Genomic DNA, 20,419 nt, shown 5'->3' on the forward strand with positions numbered 1-20,419 from the left:
TACATAACAAGAGCCTTTGCACTTTTAAGTAACGCATTGTATGGGATCTCTTGGAGAAATGTGATACGGCGTTTTATAAATACAAGCCTTTCTTTATTCATAACACTCTCCAAAATAAATCGGAGGCTACAGATTGTGGAGAACATAGAAACAGTGTCATGAGCCACAATAAGAAAGTGCTGCTACAAGTCATGCTAGAAAGAATTAAAAAAATGATTGAGGAAAGAAATGAAGGAAAGAATATTTAATTTGAGAATAATTCCTGAGCAGGCACTAGGAATGAAGTATATCTATGTTTTATATATAAATTATAAGAAAGCATTTGACAGGCTGAAGCAGGAAAAATTAATATATGCACTGCAAAGATTGACAACTGATGGCAAAGCCATGAATCTTAACTGGGAACATGCAGCAGTAAGAGTTGATAGTGAGTTAACAAAATGGACAAAGATCAGAAGAGGACTGAGACATGGATATGTTCGGTCACTCGACCTTTTGAGCATATAGTCTGAGTTTGTCGCAAGATCAATGGATAATTGATGAACAACTTAAAGGAACACAGATGATATCATGCTGATTGCAGACACTAAGGAGAGATTGCAAGATACCCGAGAAGATAAATCTGACAAGTTTAGAACGTGGACTGAATATAAATGCTAAGATGATGCAGCCACAAATCACAAAAAAGAGCGCTCAAACATGGGACTTCTTGAGTGAATACGGAAACAGAAAGCAGCTAAGATTTTTTACTTGGGTAGTCTAATAACTTTAGATGGATGAAGCAACGAAGAAATTAAATGAAGAAAGCAATTGTAAAAAAGGCACTAAACAACATGAAAGCATTTCCTTTGCAAATGTAAAATCAGACTGTTGCTGAGAATGCTTGAGCATTACACATGTAATCAACAGCACTGCATGGACATGAAAAATAGAACTTGAATGCCAAGAAAGACTGGAGGCGTTTAAATCATGGTTCTGCAGACATATGCTGAAAATGAGTTGAACACGAAGAGTGATTAATAAGAGAGTCCTTGAACTAGTGCAAGAAACGAAAAAGTGATGAGGCTGATTACAGTGAGAAAGATAACACATTGCGGGCACAATATTTAGAAGTCACAAGGAAAATTACTGGGTTATTACTGTGTGGAAAATTGATGCTAATAGTTCAAGAATCAGGCAAAGAAGAGTCCCTCAACCAGAAACAAAAACAGGAAATGCTCAGCAGGTCAGGCAGCATCTACGGAGAGAAGAGATGAATAATTTTTTTAGGTGTAGACACTTTGTCAGAACAAGATATTACAGATGAACAGCATTTTAAAATGAAAAGAACACAAGAAAGGTGGGGGGGGAAATGCACAAAAAATGGAATGACCTGTAAAGTATTTAAATAGAAAAGAGATGGTTAAATGTCAGAAGTGATATTAGCATGAGACAAAAAGGAGGCACAGTGAGAGAAAAGATAGAAATTTACAAGACACAGAGAATATGTAAACAGCTGAGGAGACAGGGGACGAAGCAAATAGAAATGGAAGTACGACAAACTAGCAAAGTTGAGCAGGCTCCAATAATTATGGAGCGTAGGAGAAGGAAAAAAGTTTATCGACACCAAAAGTTGCAGACCACCATGTCAGGATGGTATTCTGACTGAGGGTCCCCGCACCAAGCGTAAATCCATTCTCTCCAACGCAAACACACCTGCCCTATACCACCAGCCGAAGTGAAAGTGGGAGCTATAGCTAAGGTCTGAAGTTATTAAGGCTCATACTAAGTCCAGGGGGCTGCAAAGCACCGGACAGTAAGATACGGTACTTTTTTAAAATTCATTCATGGGATGTGGGCGTTGCTGGCAAGGTCAGCATTTATTGCCCATCCCTAATTGCCCTTGAGAAGGTGGTGGTGAGCCGCCTTCTTGAACTGCTGCAGTCGTGCAGTGAAAGTACTCCCACAGTGCTGTTAGGTAGGGAGTTCCAGGATTTTGACCCAGCGACGATGAAGGAACGGCGATATATTTCCAATTCAGGATGACGTGTGACTTGGAGGGGAATGTGCAGGTGATGGTGTTCCCATGCGCCTGCTGCCCTTGTCCTTCTAGGTGGTGGAGGTCGCGGGTTTGGGAGGTGCTGTTGAAGGAGCTTTGGCGAGTTGCTGCAGTGCATCTTGTAGATGATACACACTGCAGCCACAATGCACCGGTGGTGGAGGGAGTGAATGTTTAAGGTGGTGGATAGGGTGCTAATCAAGCGGGCTGCTTTGTCCTGGATGGTGTTGAGCTTCTTGAGTGTTGTTGGAGCTGCACTTGTCCAGGCAAGTGGAGAGCATTCCAACACACTCCTGACTTGTGCTTTGTAGGTGGTGGAAAGGCTTTAGGGAGTCAGGAGATGAGTCACTTGCCACACAATACCCAGCCTATGATCTGCTCTTCTAGCCACAGTATTTACGTGGCTGGTCCAGTTAAGTTTCTGGTCAATGATGGTCCCCAGGATGTTGATGGTGGGGGATTTGGCGATGGTAATGTCGTTGAATGTCAAGGGAGGTGGTTAGACTCTCTCTTGATGGAGATGGTCATTGCCTGGCATTTGTCTGGCGCAAATGTTACTTGCCACTTATCAGCCCAAGCCTGGATTGTTCCTCAAGCTTGGATTGAACTTCATTGAAACAGTGTAGAAGGAGAAAGACAGAAAGGTCAGCATGGAAGTGGGACAGGAAACTGGAGTGGCAAGTGACAGGGAGTCAGGGTCGCGCTTGTGAATAGACAGAGGTGTTTGGGCAAAGCGGTCGCCTAATCTGTATTTGGTTTCCCCGATGTAAAGGACACTGCTCTATGATTACAGTATATTACACATAAATAGCTGTCTCACAAGGAAAGAGAGGAAGAGAGAGAGAGAGAGGAAGAGAGAGAAAGCCAAGCAAAAGAGGATAGTAAAAATTATTAGCAAAATTAATGAAGTTCTCTAGATCAGGGCAAAAGTGGGTAACAGCACTGAAAGAGTCATCTAGTGTAATGGAAAAAGAGGTCGGGGAGTGGACTCGAACAAAGAGCGTTCAAAATATTCTACAAAAAGACAGGCATCATTAGGACCTATGTAGGTTCCCATAGTGACACTCTTTTGAAGTGAGTGGAGTTGAAGGAAAAGTTGTTCAATGTGAGAACAAGTTCAGCAAGGGGGAGGATGGGAGCTGGTTGTGCCACTGTTCAAGGAAAAAGCGGAGAGCCCGCATACAGCCTTGGTGAGGGACTGAGCTGTGGAGGAGCTATAAATCTATAATGAAAAGGTGGCGGTTAAGGCCAGTAAACTGGAATTCGTTAAAGCGGCACAGTAAATCGGAAAAGTCACTGATGTAGGTGGGTAGGGGCTGGACAAGGGGAGAAAAAAAAGTTAAGATTAGAGTAAAACCCCTCAATCAGTGTGGCCCAATAAAATAAATGTTACTAGATCAATACAGCCCAACTGATCTTATGAACAGAATTCTAACTTTAATCCATTGAATTAGAAATATCTTTCCCAGCTAACCAAATGGTTTAATGGCCCCACCCAGTATGGTTTTGACAAAGACCAGAAGGAACTCGTTCAAACCCAGACTATGCTCAACTAAGCTTCCTTTACATTAGCTTTACAGAGATGCTTGTACCACTGGTTTGTGATATATAGATCTCACACAACTAGCCTCTAATCCGATGTAAACGTTCTAGATTTGCCAAAACTGGTCACGGGCAAGAGTTCTTTATTTATTTTCATCCAACTGGTGCGCAAGACCCATGCACGGGGAGCCAGTGGTTTAAGCATTCCCCTAAGGCCAGCGGAAAAGCATCTTTAGCCGATCTCAGCTGTGTCAGCAATAGGGGTGCTACAATTGGCCTAGCGTCCCAGGGCTAGGAAAGGGAAAAATTAAACCAGGTGCCTGTTTGTATCTTAATCTTACCCCAAACCTCAGGCAAAATTTCAACAAGACAATAATTAATGGAAAAGTAATCAACGTTGCCATTATGGATTCAGTATTTTTCCCAATTAATTTCTACAAAATCCCAAATCGAATTAAAAACAATTGAAAAAAATTCCAGTTGGATTCTATGTGATAATATTTTTCCTACTGTTACAGGACATTTGGATGCACAGTAAAGGACAGGTTAAAATTGAAACTCCACCTAGCAACATTGTGATGATGTAATTACAACAAGATTAGGGCAGCAACTTGACAAACCACAACACATGGGGAAGAGCACCTACCAAGTACAAAGCTCCCACTGGATAGCTATATTTAGCCCAAATATATAAAAGCACAAAAGAACCTTGTTCACTAAGTACAGTGAGGATTGAATACAGAGCAAGAGATAATCAAGGAAAAATTAAGCACGAATTGAAATGCAGAAATGGTCCAGTGTACAAACCAACTAATGTGCCGAAAGGGAGAGCAGGATATCAGTTGGAAACCCTCGCTGATCCTGTTCTTGAACAACTCGTTCAGAGGTTCCCTCTTGAAAGGAGAGCCTCCAAACCACTTTATCCTTGACCATTTATTATTTTGTAATATGCAGCAACGTGTGTTCCCTCCTTTTCTCCATGAAACAAAATGGGCAGCAGCACTTCAGAAATGGCAATGGAGAGGCAGGCAATGAGGAATGAAACAATACAGGCCCAAAAGGACCATCACATCAGAGGTGCAACACGACACACAGATGTAACTTGGGATAATAGGTCATTTATTATCCCAGCTATATAAAAATGAATGTTTAATGTTTACTTACACCAATTATCTGCACAAGTATCATTGGTTGATTGTTTATTCAATCACAAACAATGCAGCGAACCAAGAGATCAGCAGGTTCTTCTAGCACTAAACAACTCAGGGGTCAACTATTCTATGCTGATGACGCTTCTCTTCGGCTAACAGAGGGAAAGTTGGCTGGAACAGCTGACACAGGCTGCAGGATCAGTTTGAATAAAGAGGTCCAATTGATCTCACTCTTTTAGAATGCCAACTTCACGGTCTTCCATTACAGGTTTAGAATCACATGCACGTTCAAAGAAGACCTGTTTAACATCGCATCTGAACGCCCTCGGTGCTGCACTGGAGTATCAGCCCAGATTACACGCTCAATTCCTGGTGTCGGACTCGAAATGGTCTAACTCGGAGATGAGAGTGCTATCAACTAAGCCAAACTGGCACTCAAAGGAGGATGGGGCCCGAGCTGGGTGAAAATTACAGCAAAGTTTCTTTCTCAGAAATAATTCCTACACATAATTTTGCGCTGTGAACTCAAATTGTACATTTGAGGTACGGTCATGTCGGATGTACAGTATCAACCTTTTGATCGATTTAGTCAGGATGGAGTCACAAGTTCTGCTGACTTACCTCAGAAGTCACAGCACCGCTGGTTTTTACCATAGAAACCATTCTTTCCATCATTGTTACAAAGAGGCAAAACATTTTATATTCTTACTCTCCCAAACATGCAAAGTAACACCCCCAGCACAGCTTTTCGTATGTCATCTGCCAACTGTACTGCCCCCACCAGTGATGGTGAACTGGACATTTTTATGATTCAGGGACAATGAGAAGCCTTGACATCAGGGATGAGTTGGGTCTGTCTCTGGTGTTTGGACCAGTTTACTGAAGTAATAAGTAAATCAGTGGCTGGCAAATTAAAAATCTTGTCTTTACTGCGGGATGATGTAGCCAGAATAAATATAACCCAAGATAAGGAGGCAGATAAACATATCAAATATACTCATGGTCTGCAACTAACTGGGTTTGACCAGATTGATGCAAGTGGGGATAGTACCAGAACCAAAAGAGGTACAAGAAACTTTTTTTTAAAGAACAGGAGGATACCAATAAATGACTTTAAAACAAAAAAGGAGAAAACACCGAGCACCGAGGAAGGGACAAACTGTTGACTGGGAAACTGTCCACTCACGTAGCAGATGACAGAATATTTACCATGACCTAGTGCAACCTATAAAACTGTGGAAGTCAAATGTTTGTGCTTTTTCTCCTCCAATTTTCTCACCTTTCCCTTCCTGTTAACAATGCTGGGGGGTACAGTTCCCTGGGCACTGACAGCCATCTAATACCTCACCAAACGAGGCACTCTCCATATGTAAAGCTGGACAAGGAGTGTCAGGAGGCTATTGAACTGCCCAATCCTGTCCTCACCCAACATTCACGCACACAAACATACAATAGTATACCAGGCGGTGACCAGGAGCAGGAAACCTGGCTGATTTCTTTCCCCCTCACCAGACTGGGAATTAGGTAATATGGGGTGTCGTCCTAAATGGACAGACTGCACACCCCCACATCAGGCAAACAGCACCTCTATTGATGTAGATTCCTTAGTAGTTTGGTTTGCAACACTCATAAGGCATTTGTTCAGTTCTGATTCTGTGAGAGTGGTGACTGTGCACTGGTTCCCCAAGTTTACAATGCTAAAACCCGCTCCCTTGGCGTGGTGGCAGAATTGTGGACCAAATTTTCATGTGTTTACGATTCGGGCGTAAACGCAGGCAGCTGGTGCGACTCTCCTGCAATCCGAGCTAAATAAGTACCAACGTGGGGGTGGGTTTCTGGGTGTATCGGATGTTCAGCTGAATACAAAACGGTAACACTTTTGTTAATGATGTGGAACGGTTATTAAATGATCCTGTGGCATCCCCAGTTTACACAAACCTTTATATTCTGGGACAGCGCAAACTCCTGGTTCACAGTGTAAGATTAAAAAAAAATTCTGTTAGTGCTTGTACAACGTAAACAGAGCAGCTGATCTGAACTAGTCAAGCAGTCGGCATAGATTGGGTATTAACCTTAGAGCTGCATGGAATGTTTAAACCTTCAACACTCCACAAGGAATTTAATCCGATTATGTCCTTGGATAGCCTGTAAGGGTCAGAGGTTATGCAACATGTGCTTACATAAACAGGCAGTGCATGTGCATGTGAGAGAGAGGGAGATTCATCACATAATCATAAGCGGGTAGAGGTAAATTTTACGATTCAGTGTTCCCAGTGTAAAAAGAGAGGACTTGCATTTATATAGCACCTTTCACAACCTCAGGACGTCCCAAAGCCCTTTTACAGCCAATGAAGCTCATTGTAGAGCTGTGCTCAACAGGAGTTCATGTCGGAATTCGGGAGCAGAGCTCAGCACGCCCTATTCGCACCAACGTGGTTTTCAAGCCCGTGTAGATGGAAGATGGTGCGGGCTGCAGATCAGCCACATTGACCTCAGCAACCAAATTCCTGATATGCGCTCTCGTCCTGCGAAGAAGCTCTGCGCTGAGAACACTACATTGCAACATTTGCCCTCCTGATTCATAATTGCCGAGTTAGATTCCAAAACAAAACACAATGATGTCTTGTGGGGTGTGCACCATGGTTATAGTGTCCACAGGAAAGTCAGCCCTCACAGAGTTAAAGTGCCTGTAACTGGTATTATTGCAGTGTCCGCGATTACATAGCACTGATAAATCAGGATGCGAGTTATGTGGTCAGATAGCATGGTTGCATGATTCAGCTTCTATTAGGGGGGAGAAAACTGGCTGCAGGTGTGCCTGTGTAGATTACAATGACAGATGCCAAGAGAAACAAGACAGTCAACCATTTCATTCGGGTAAATCCCAAAGTTATTTGAATGCATTTCTTTTAAATGTACTTTGTTAAATAAAATGAGCAGTCTGTCAGGATGCTCCCAAGGAGTGCAGCACAATGAAAATGATAAAATGGCACACACAGCAGGTTAGTCATACTCCACATTAAAATGACACTTGAGCTTCCCCCATTAGTTCGATGGATAAAGGCAATGCCCAATGAGTACAGTGCCATGGACCTGAGGGTCCCACTTTCAATTCCCTTTCCTGTTCCGAGTTGATGGTAGAGAGGCTGCAATAGCCTCAGCATCTCTTGGCTAGGGGTTTAATCCAGTGGCAGAGCGAGGAAGAATTGGCCGATTTGGCAGGAAGGGAACTGAGTTGGGAACTGGGGAATGCCGACTTATCTAGTCTGAAGGCCAAGTCGGGAAACCACTCAGACTTACAGGCTGAACCTGGAGGTCAAAAGGTGTGTGGCAGAGGTTCCTGGGAATAAAATGGAGGCGATGAATAGGAGGGAAGTTATGACCCTCCCCTGACCCCTCCCCAGGGTGTATCCCAGGACCAATCGCCATCCACTGGCATCTCTTGAAAAGTACTCGTGTGGATGTCAGGTGAGGACAGGAATGGACTCATCTGTCATGTCCTCAGTGGTCAAACAGCCTGCCACTCACTGTCTAGGTTCACACCTGAAGAATGGGCACTCTTTGTATGAAGAAACATTAACGGACCTCAGCCTTAAATTTGCCCGTTGCTAGTTTGAATCTGTGCCCCCTTATCCTATTGTCATGGTTTAGTTTGAAATTGCGTTCTGGGTTTACCATTTGCTGCCGTATATACTTCTACAAGGTCACCTCTTTGCCTTCTTTCAAGGATGAGAAGCTTAAGTTTCTCCAGTTTTTCTTTGTAACTCAGCCTTCTGACACCACGATAACAGTCTTATGGCTCTTCTCCCCACCTCATCTAGGACTTGAACAGCTGCTTTAACATTGGGTTTACTGCCAGGTTAGTGCCACTGCCTGCTGCCCAGCTGGCAGCAAACCCAACTGAACTTCGTGTATTCGGCAAGACTGGCGACAACAAAGACCTTTTTCTTTTGAACCAGGTCTTCTTGTCATTGCTATACCATTATAGAACCAACTTTAATCTCAATATACGAGACACTCTATTGTAACCGTCCTCTCTCCACTAGAGAAGCAGTTTCCACACAAGCACCATGTTTGGACCTTGAAATTATGCTGTGTGAAATTGATATGTGAATTCTTAATGCATTCGCACATGAATATTCGCAACAGCGTAATTTCAAGGCTTTTGCATTTTATAAACGAAAACAGCAAACTTAAAATGATCTGAATGACTTCTACAATGTTGAGTTGTAATCGGATGTTATGGTAAATATTATGTGCAGCCACAATATGGGAGCTATTAAGAGAGAATCTCTTATTAAACCCACTCGAGTGTAAGTAATGAAAGGGTTAAGCAGCTTGTCTTTTGATCTCTCAGCATGTGATCTTACAATCAGTGGTGTGTACAGAGCTGTATTTACTGATTCTGTGTCATGTGTCATCCAGAAACCTCATAAAAACACATTAGTGCCCTGAAGCACCACCAGACTCCTATCTACAGCTAAAAGACATTCAGAGTAAAACAGAAGCCATTTGATTTCGGGAGACATCTAGCAAATTATGGTCCTTTATGTATGTTGTTGGATAGGTAGCTTAAGGGGGGGAACAAAGATAACAGGGAAAGCTTGATTTTACAGGAGCAGATGAACTGAGCAATACCTTTCTTTCATTTATTATTTAATTTCCCCGACGATTGAAAGACTTGCATTGTACATAGCAACCTCTCATGTCGCCCAGAAACAACTCAAAGCACGTTATAAATACAATGAATTACTCTGAAGAGCAGTGACTGGTTATCTAAGTCGTCCCACAAATAGCAACGAGATGAATGACCAGTCAGTCTGTTCTCTTTCAGTTGATGGGGGAATGTTAGCCAGGGCATCACGAGAACTGCCTGCCTACTCTTTTTCAATTAGATTTTTATCTTGGGATTTTTAATGTGCAGCTGAACAGGTAGCTCAACATTTCACCCAAAGGATGACACCTCCAGCAATGCTTAGATTATGAGCTCGAACCCTGGTGTGGGACCTGAACCCACAACCTTATGACCCCACGACTCACTGAGCCAAGTGCACTGCAGACTGAATACCTAAAGCTGATGCAATCCAAGTCAGCAGGATTTTACAACACTTTTCACAAAAGCAGTTGAGGACTTTTGTCATTTTATGCCATTTTTATAATTAATGTATGTGACCAAGCACAGCAGTATGAGGTTCCCCAATGATTGAGAGAATTTTGTTGAAGTCTGAATTGTGTTTCTTTCTCGATATTTTCAGTGTTACGTTTCATTGTCACTGAAACAAACAGGGCCAGAGCGTAATGCCATAAAGTACATGCCTCTTTGAGGACATTAATTAAACTCAAATTGTAGATTGGGGGTGGGGGGGGGGTGGAAATCACACTAGTTATACCCCAGCATACATCATTATTAAGAGGTTTTAGCATCAAAGCAAAATTAAAAATTCAACAAAATGTATTGTTATTTTTAAAACCAAACTTTAATTCTGGAAGCTTCAAGGCCAGTAATTTTATTTGAAATCTGAGAAAAGGGCATAATCCAGGGGAGAGGATGCAACAAGTTAAATATGTTAAGGGACTTTTGCATTAGATAGTTGCTTTTATATTGTGCAAAACCATGCCAAATCCCAACACACAGGACAGGTCTCTCAGTCCCCCAGACCCAGCACTCCCATGGTAAGATTACTTTGGGTTATAGCTGGCTGCGTAAGACTGGCACACCAGGAGCTGGCGGTCACTGGCACGGGTCTTGGTGCAATATAAAAGCAGCCGACGACAGAGGCATAGGTCTCCATAATGCAACCGGCCCCAGGCTTCAGGAACTGACAGCATTACAGGCTCACAAAAATATGGGCCTACGATTCCGCTGCTAGGACATGGGAGCCAGGTTAAAGCAGTGTCGTACTGGTACCAAACGTTCCAGACGAGCAAATTTCATACAACTGTTGACAACACCAAAGATAAACTTAAATCAAAAGCAAAATACTGTGGATGCTGGAAGTCTGAAATAAAAACAGAAAATGCTGCATTTTCTGTTTTTATACTAAGGATAAACTTGTTAGGCTCACTGAAGGTGACGAATGACCGCACCGAGTTTTTATAATATATCAGAAACTGGCAGCTCTAGAACAATGCAAAATGGCTGCAGTTATGCAAACATGAGAGAGCCAGTCCCGCATGTTTACTCTCAGTCTGTCTCCCTATAAAATCGGTGCCCAGTGAGCCTGCAAAGACCAGCTTCCCAGTCTGATGACAAAGCGGGAGAGCAGCATATTGGCACCACTTGCCTGAAACAGGATACAGGAAGAGAAGCCTTTAACGTCCTGATAAACCACAGTTCTCTTTGCCCACGCTCAGTCCCACATCAAGAAACCACATGGAAGACTTGGAACAGACTGAACTAGTAAGCTGAGAGGATGAACAGAAGCAACAGCAAGCAAGCAAGCCCCCTTTAATTCTCACTCAGGCACTGTTTAACATAATAGTACTTCTGCCTCTACTACATATTTACAGAGTACACTGACAGCACTGTGCAAACTCTGTTGCTGGTGTCCGGTGTCAGGAGGAAAGGCGGGAAGGGAAGGCTTACCTTGCAGCTGCTTGAATCTTCCCTCCAGGACACTGGAATACTGTGTTGAGTTGACATATGCCGCAGGCGACAAGGGTGGTGTCATGGATCTCCTCTGTACCTCCATCTGATCGAGCTAAACTGAGAAGGTTTCAAATGTAAAAACTTTTTAAAAAAGAGGGGAAAAAAAGAATCCCCTTCAGTCTGAAAGCCAGGATCCTGCAATCTGATCACTGGATCTTTCATACAAAGAACACCAGCGGCTCACTGGTTCTAAAGTCTTCTGATGGCCACTTAGGCTACAATGTTGACTGTGAGCGAAGGATTCCCTCTGGCATTTTTTCCCTCTCCCTCGTGTCCTGACTTCAAAAACCTCTCACAGCCACAAACACAACCAAAAGCTCAATCCACTCTAATCCAGTGGTCGCCTTTATTTTTTCTGTCCTTTTCCTTTAGGTTCCAACGGAGGTGATCATTCCCAAACTCCAGGAGTAAAAAGAGAAACGAGATTCCTTTGCTACAAGCCCCCCTGGAGAACTCTTGTACACCGAGAGCACACCTTGTTGAATATACAAAGTGCTAGTCCCTCCAACCAGCAGCCTGCTGTACTCAGTTGTGACATCACTCAGCTCATTATCACAGCAGTAAGGTAGCCAGGATCAGTCCATTCCACAAGGTGTGCAGGGGGAGGAAGGACGAAGAAATAGTTACTCAAATACTGTAGTCAGTAATCAAAAGACTGCACCGTAAACTCTGGCTGAAAAGCTACTCTGTTTCTGTGCTGCAGGCTTTATATAAAGTATCTTTTAAATACTTGCAGTCAGTCCAAGACCGCCCTTCTATTTAAATAAACTGATAACACCTTGTTGTGAAAGGCTGAATATTTTTGAAATGACAGCATCACAAACATCAAACCCCGATTACACCGCCCACATCTTCTGAACTTGGCTGCTTCCTTTCTTAGCCTCGGTTCTCTGTTGTTCCCCCCACCCCTCCCCCAAGCACTTCCTCCTCATGATCACTTTGACACATCTGCCTGTAGTTAGCAGGGTGGTCAAACGGGCTTTGCAACTTCTGTAGTTACCGTTCAAGACTGCCCCCCCCCCCCCCCCCACCCCACCCCCCAACTCTCTCTGAGAATTACCAAATTTTTACCCTGGCAGCAAATCTACCTGCCATTTTTTTTTACTACTCAAAACTCACTCACATGAACTGCCTGCTGTGTAACAGCCAGTAATAAATGATCTGGCTTCAGATCAGTTTTGCACAGCTGTAACAACTGGCATATCATGGAATGTGGGTCACTGTGCATATGTCACTCAATACGTCAAAGAATCGATGCCAGTATCATTTGTTCCAGTTTAACAGCATCAGGGGAGCCTTTAAGCTCCCCTGATGCCTTAGTAAAGGTACCACCTGGAGTAGCTCTGAGCCATTACACCAGAAGGTCCCAGGTTCAACCCTCAGTCTTTGCTGAATTAGTTAATCTCAGCCATGGTTGCAGCAAAGACCTCAGGGTCCCTGGGGCTACAGGGAGGGTACAAAATCAACCAGGGTTGCTGCTCTGACTGGGCTTTGGCCTGGTTTCTCTACTCTGCGAGATGTTGGCCTGACACAAAGAACAAATGAACTACTGAAGTTGACTGGAAATGTATTTGTTTATTTGATGTCGGGGATTTATGGAGTGGGGTTAGACGGGATCCAATCCCTTTCTGGTCTCTAGCAGAAGCAACTCAGTAGTGGGACAAACCTATAACCTCAGACCTTAATGCAAATGCATTAACCCTGATGGGATTTTCCTGGTGTTCCAAAGTGCTGCTGCACAGAGCAGTACAAAGCATGAAAGTATACATCCATGATTCTCTGTATGGCAGGGCCCCAATAGAGAATCACAAACTTATACTTGTTTGCTGCGTTATCAGAATGGGATAAGGGGCTGAGTGGAAGCCAAACATCGTCCGAAAGGAAACGAGGGAATATCACCAAGGAAAGCACCCTGGCCTGTAATGCCTATGTCCCACCAGTCAACTTAACTGTGACACTAGCAGAGGCAAGGGAGATGCCCATACTCTCAGTTGGTGGTGCAGGACAACTTCAAGAAGGGAAAAGGATTAAAAACATTATACGGATGAAATTTCACGGAGCGCATAATGTCCTGATTAACATGTTTGTGTAAAATTCCTATGCGTGCTATTAACAAAGTCATTAACCCTAACGGGTTAAAATGTCATTAAAAAGCCACAGGAATTTTACACCTATGCATTAACCAGTACGCAAAACATAAAACCCAGTGGAACTTCACCCTATAATTTCTCCAATGGAAAGTACTTCTGTCCAGTTCCAACTAACAATGTGGAGGATTATATATTTACAGAACATCAAATGTTATAGGACTGTGACCCCGAGAAGATTTTGAAAGCTGCAAAGCACATTCGGTAATCAAACGGTCTTGACTAAAGGCCAATTATATTAGTTTGCTGTCACTAGGCTGCCTCAATGGTCTGTATAGACCTTCCTCAACATTTGGAAAGTTACTTGGGTTGGAGAAATAGCTGCTGTTTATGACTTTAAAATAACTGCATATGTTTTACACAATTTTACACAAACACGTTAACCAGGACATTATGCGTTCAGTGGAATTTCAGCCCTATAATTTTTTTTGTCTTCCTTTTTCCTTCTTGAAGTTGTCCTGCACCACCAACAACTCCCTATCTCTGTAACCTCCTCCAGTCCTACAACCCTCAGAGATCTCTGCGTTCCTCCAATTCTGGCCTTTTGCACATTCCTGATTTGAATCACTCCACCACTGGCCGGCGTGCCTTCAGCTGCCTAGGCCCTAAGCTCTGGAATTCCCTCCCTAAACTTCTCTGTCTCTCCACCTCTCTCTGCTTCTTTAAGATGCTCCTTAAAACTTACCTCTTTGACCTAGCTTTTGGTCACCTGTCCTAATATCTCATTATGTGGCTCGGTGAAAATTTTTGTTCAATAACGCTTCTGTGAAGCGCCTTGGGACATTTTACTGTGTTAAAGGCGCTATATAAATGCAAGTTGTTGTTAAGAGATTGTGCAGGTGCAGTTTTAAAGTTGTTCTGGTTGGAGGATGCAGCCTGCAGAGATTTCTACAGCAATGAGCCAATATGGGAGGCACATCAGGGGCGATTCCCCTATGTAAATCCAGCATCAGCTTATCACAGCACAGGAACTAGCTAACACCCTCCTTCAAGAAGAGATTCTGCAATATCACCCAGCCAGTGCTGTGGAATCCTCCCGATATATTGAGCAGCAAATTCTGCAGCTCCAGAGCATTCAGACAAACAGCACACGCACGGCTGTCTTAAAAATCACAATTTGCAGCTTTGTTGTATGGGTATCAGATCGTCCACATGGGGAAGGAGCGCAGAGACAGAGACGGGGACGGGGACGGGGATGGGGGTGGAGAATGCAATGTTGGTTTGTACAGGGAGGGTGAGCATCCAGCCCAGCCAGAAAAGATGGCATTCTCTCCCTCCGGTGACAGCACTTATAATTGCTGCTGAGGTCCTCCCGTCTCCAGAGACACTGGCAAGACCACCTCTTTGGATGAAGTCTAGGTGCTCGCAGAGGAAACCAGGTTTTTCACTTACTTTACAATATGCTATTGAAAGCAAACTACTTTTCGCTGCCAGTGCACCAGACCCAACAGCTAAAAGAGCAGAGCAGCAATGATTATTTTGAAATTCCCCATTCTACTTTCAAACAAAGTCTAATAGAACATTTTAACACCTAAAAAACGTAATAAATTCTGCCGCTGTTCAGCTTTTTAAAAAAAATCACATGAATCTTAAATCACCACCCCCCACCTTTTAATCCTCAATGTTTGAAAGCTTTCTGCCACATTCCGGTGGCCAGCTGCAAAACAGAACAAACAGTCTTACTTCACAATCAATATTTAGGAGTAGATAACAACTCTGACCACATCGCTCACTTTGTACACTTACCAAACAGGAATGAAGTTTAAAAAAATATGTTGCATGTTGCCCACTCTCAGTGTCAGCTGCTGCCAGTAAATTGTCACCCTGTTAATGACCACCTATTAGTGGGTCCATTTATTTAAAATCAGTATCTGCTCAAGTACCATCAATTCACTCCCCAGAAATTCTACAATGGTGCCTCACAGACCTACTATCAACCAGGCTAACTAGTAGTGTGTGTGCTGGTATGATCTAAGACACAATTACATATCACATCTGCTGCCATGGTTTTAAAGCTGCCCTGCTCCCCATATCCTTGCCAAACTCCACTCACTCTCAGTTCCACTCTTCGTTTTCAAATCCCTCCATCTTGCCCCAGCCCACAACCTTCTCTCCTTCGACTTGGTTTAATCCCCTCTACCCTCAAAGGCCGCAGCTTTTCAGTCGCGACATACCTGGTCTTTGAAACTCTCCCAAAAAAGCCTCCTAAAAATCTCTCTTCGACTGTCTATTCCGTTCCCTCCCTCTCCCCATCATTCCCATCTCCTGTTTGACGTTCCCCTCTCCTCCTGTGTAAAGTATTCTCAGATGTTCTGCTATATAAATGCAAGTTGTTAATGCTGGGTGAATGTACCACATTGTGTGTAATACTGCACAATACAGACCAGAAGGTCCTAGGTTAGGTTCCTGGTCTGTGGTGAATTAGCTGATCTCAGCCTGGGCTGCTTACCTGTCAAATGACATGTACTTAGTGGGGCATCACACATTTCCACAGTGGGAAACTCATTATTGAGCCAACCAGCAGGAATATCCTGCACCTGCAGTAGCATCCTAAATGGGTCACCACTATCTCCTCCTTCAGCTTCTCATCACTGAAAAAAATTGCTGTATGATATCATATGCATACCCAATGTTCCTACGGCCAACAGGGAGAAGGCTTTTCGATTTGATATTCAATGCTGGTACCTAAACTTCCAAAACTAGGCACTTTACCCATTGTTTGGCTGGTATATAAAACCAATTTGTTTATCCGGATCCACCATCAATGGTTTGGAGGAACTCAGCCTGAACAAGACACAAGCATCAAAGAGAACCCAACAGGAAGACAAATAAAGCAAAAGAAAGGTGAACCCACAATGCAGCCACAGCAGAGAAACTACAATACTGACACCTTTTGCTTGGAGGACAACATCAGCTATTTGACCATTATTTATTATTTAATGTTATTTTTCTATCTTATGCAATGATTTTTCTTAAATGCCCTTTTAAATAAACTTCAAGTTTCGGCTCAATATATAACTGTAAATTTTCTGAAGGTTTTAACTTTTTTTTGTAACCATTATAACTTTGCAACGATCTTTTTAACACCAGCCTTTTACATGGTTTTCTATGCATTTTGTTTAAATTAAACCTTATCAAGTTTTTGTTAAACTGTTTAAACTAATGGAGGTTATGTTCATTATATTTAATTTTTAAGTGGTATTGAATAGTTTTTTAAGATTTCAGTTTCCTTTTTACCAATGTGTGTATTTTCCATGCTCTTTATTAAACTGCTGCAGACAGTATTACATTTTTTTGTAACTTGCTTCACCACGTTTTTTCCACCAGTTATTCTTGAGTTTTAAACGGATAATGTTTGAATTGAGAGTAATGTTATCATCACCACACAGAGAAAACAGAGGTATAGCAAAGAGGAAGCCAGATATAGTGAAGAGATATCGGTATAATAGAGAAGAGAGCAAGATTTGGCAGAGAGAATAAAATGCAACAGATGGGCAACATTCAAGAGCAGCTGGAACACAGCATTTGACAACATCATAAGAATTATACAGTTTACAGAATGGAAGGAGGGCATTCCGCCCAGCACACCCGGGTTTGCATTTTCTTTTCAACCAATCCTATTTCTCTGACTTTCCCTTTTTTAAAATTCGTTCATGGGATGTGGGCGTCGCTGGGCGAGGCCGGCATTTATTGCCCGTCCCTAATTGCCCTTGAGAAGGTGGTGGTGAGCCGCCTTCTTGAACCGCTGCAGTCCGTGTGGTGGAGGTTCTCCCACAGTGCTGTTAAGGAAGGGAGTTCCAGGATTTTGACCCAGCGACGATGAAGGAACGGCCGATATGTTTCCAAGTCGGGATGGTGTGTGTGACTTGGAGGGGAACGTGCAGGTGGTGTTGTTCCCATGTGCCTGCTGCTCTTGTCCTTCTAGGTGGTAGAGGTCGCGGGTTTGGGAGGTGCAGTCGAAGAAGCCTTGGCGAGTTGCTGCAGTGCATCCTGTGGATGGTGCACACTGCAGCCACAGTGCTCCGGTGTTGAAGGGAGTGAATGTTTAGGGTGGTGGATGGGGTGCCAATCAAGCGGGCTGCTTTGTCCTGGATGGTGTCGAGCTTCTTGAGTGCTGTTGGAGCCGCACTCATCCAAGCAAGTGGAGAGTATTCCATCACATTCCTGACTTGTGCCTGTATCGTTTTATATTCCCCTTTTTCAAATCCTTATCCAATACTCTTTAAAATGATGTTACAGTTTCTGCCACCTGTGGTAAAGCCTTCCATAAATGTCTTCTAACTTTCCTCTTTGTTGTCCAAGTGCTCACCCTTAGAGTCTGCACCCCTTTGTTATCAACTTGCTAACCAGTAAAGACAATCTTTCACTATTTACCCTCTCAAAATCTTTCATAATTTTGAAAACCCTTTTATTAGAGACCCCCCCCAAAAAAAACCTTCTCTGTTTCAATAGACTGGAGTGGCCAAGGGTAAACTTTTGCAGTGGATATGACTTCAGTGTTGGTGACGGTGAGCGCTCAGAGATGCTGCGACACAAGAAAATCAGAGAAACGTCATTGCAGCACAACCTGTCCTTTTCTAGACGAGTTGTAGAGGTGCCACAGGAGCCAGCTGTGTATCGCCAGAAATGTTCTGGGTCCAAAATATCAATCTGTTGTGGCAAAGACGTGCGTGAGGCCTCCTTCTGTGTGTATTCAGACCACAGGCACTGGTGGTGTTAAATTGCTAGTAATCTTATTGGAATGTTTTGATGAGAATCTATGAAAGAATGATTTTTTTTTGGTTACGCCAATGAGCTACATGCTATTTTTAGGCTGTGCATCATCACACAGAGGAACGTGGTATGAGTGCATTTGTACCTGAACATCGCTAATCAGAAAATATATCCCCAAGTGTACGTTCAACTGTGATGAGCCCCACTATTAAAAAGCACGTTGACATTCACTGTCCTACAACCCCACCCCACCACGAGATCTCTGCGCTCCTCCAATTCTGGCCTCTTACCCATCCCCGATTTTCATCGCCCCACCATTGGCGGCCGTGTCTTCGGCTGTCTAGGCCCTAAGCTCTGGAATTCCCTCCCTAAACCCCTTCCCTTCTCCGCCTCTCTCCCCTCCCTTAAGTTGTTTCATAACGCTCCTGTGAAGTGCCTTGGGACGTTTTATTACGTTAAAGGCGCTGTATAAATGCAAGTTGTTGCTGTACCTGACGAACCATATCTCAGCATGAATCAATACCTTCAGGACAGGAGGGCAGTTAACAGAAAAGCACCTGGGAACCTCCGTGACTATTCATGGTGCAGTAGGTACAGTGCCTTGCTGCAGTGTTTGAACTGACTTTTCAGAGCTAAATGGTTCATTAACTGAGGAAAATATCTAATGTGGCAACTCAATAATGAAGAAAAAAGGAGGAACAATGATAAAGAGAAGCACAATGTTTACCACTACAGGAACAGGAAAGAGTGGGGAATTCTTCGAAAAGGATACCATTACATTAGTACTAAACGTTATCGCATATCTGAGCCGGGGTTTACTGTGCAATACTCTAAGGACACACTTATCTCTGGGATAAGCTATGCCTCGTGTTAAGGACTTTAAACTAAAAACTAGCAGTTACATATAATCTGGAGTAAAAGATGTTACGATTTCACATCTCATTATGTACAGACAATATGCACAGTGAGGCTTTTCTGCAAGTACTATTTAACTTCTCTTTTTCTGCCTCTCTGTAATGAACCAAAGTCTTTATTTAATGTAGAAACAATCTTTAATTTCCGAGTCTATCTCATTATTGCTCTGTCCTTCTCTATCTTTAATGGAGAATCTAGATCAAATACCTTCTCTATTTAACATAGCTCATTATAACCAAGACCTCCAATACTCTGCAGCTGCAGATAGTGCCACAGAATTTGTTTCCTGCAGTGGAATTGGAAGCAGGAGAGTCTGCAGGCGCAGAAGAGACGTGAGACTCTTGAGCAAGAGAAACATAGAAAATAGGAGCAGAAGTAGGCCGTTCTGTTCTTCGAGCCTGCTCCGCCAATCAATATGATCATGTCTGATCCTCTATCTCAATACCACATTCCCGCTCTCTCCCCATACCTCTTGATGTCTTTTGTGTCTGGCAATCTATCTAGCTCCTTCTTAAATATATTCAGTGACTTGGCCTCCACAGCCTTCTGTGGTAGAGAATTCCACAGGTTCACCACCCTCTGAGTGAAGAAATTTCTCCTCATCTCAGTCCTAAATGTCCTACCCCATATCCTGTGGCTATGATCCCTCGTTCTGGACATCCTAGGCAGGGAAAATATCCACCCTGCATCAAGTCTGTCTAGCCCTGTCAGAATTTTATATGTTTCAATGAGATCTCCTCTCATTCTTCTAAACTCGAGTGAGGACAGACCGAGTTGACCCAATCTCTCCTCGTACGACAGTTCTGCCATCCCAGGGATCAGTCTGGTGAACCTTCGCTGCACTCCCTCTAAGGCAAGTATATCCTTTTTTAGGTAAGGAGACCAAAGCTGCACACAATACTCCAGGTATAGTTCACTAAGGCCCTGTATAACTGCAGAAATGCATACACTTTTGCAATAACCCTCTTAATTAACACAAAAGACTCCGGCTCTCAGTGAGACTCCCAGATTAACTATTCCCACTGTAAGAACAAACTGTATGTTTCACTTTTCTCCAATTCCCAATTATTCTATCTATTCCGCTCCTACCAGCTCGCCTTGTGGTTCTGTCTCTGACTCTTTAAACCCGGCTGTCACTTCAGGTGATGAACCCACTGCTACAACACCCATCCCCTGGGAAACTTGAAACCTCCCCTCTTGCTGGTGGTGGCTAGATCAGGTTGGCTGCAAACTGGCTGGATGCTGGTAGTGTCGACTAGTAGGT

At 43.3% G+C, this 20,419-nt stretch overlaps 1 protein-coding gene across 4 annotated transcripts in view; it reads right to left on the reverse strand.

Annotated features, from left to right (window-relative positions):
- Window positions 1-20,419, reverse strand: part of LOC137306415 (spectrin beta chain, non-erythrocytic 1-like) — a 235,570-nt gene that overhangs the window by 126,990 nt on the left and 88,161 nt on the right. Inside the window, exon 1 of one of the 4 annotated variants that reach the window (XM_067975594.1) lies at window positions 11,318-12,082. The exons of the other annotated variants lie outside the window; for them this stretch is intronic. Coding sequence (XP_067831695.1) covers window positions 11,318-11,423 — 106 coding nt within the window. The 5' untranslated portion in view covers window positions 11,424-12,082. Of the gene's footprint in view, window positions 1-11,317; window positions 12,083-20,419 lie in introns of those variants that run through there. 4 annotated transcript variants of the gene reach the window in all.

Source organism: Heptranchias perlo, chromosome 43 (genome assembly GCF_035084215.1).
Source record: "Heptranchias perlo isolate sHepPer1 chromosome 43, sHepPer1.hap1, whole genome shotgun sequence".
In the NCBI taxonomy this organism is placed as follows: Eukaryota; Metazoa; Chordata; class Chondrichthyes; order Hexanchiformes; family Hexanchidae; genus Heptranchias; species Heptranchias perlo.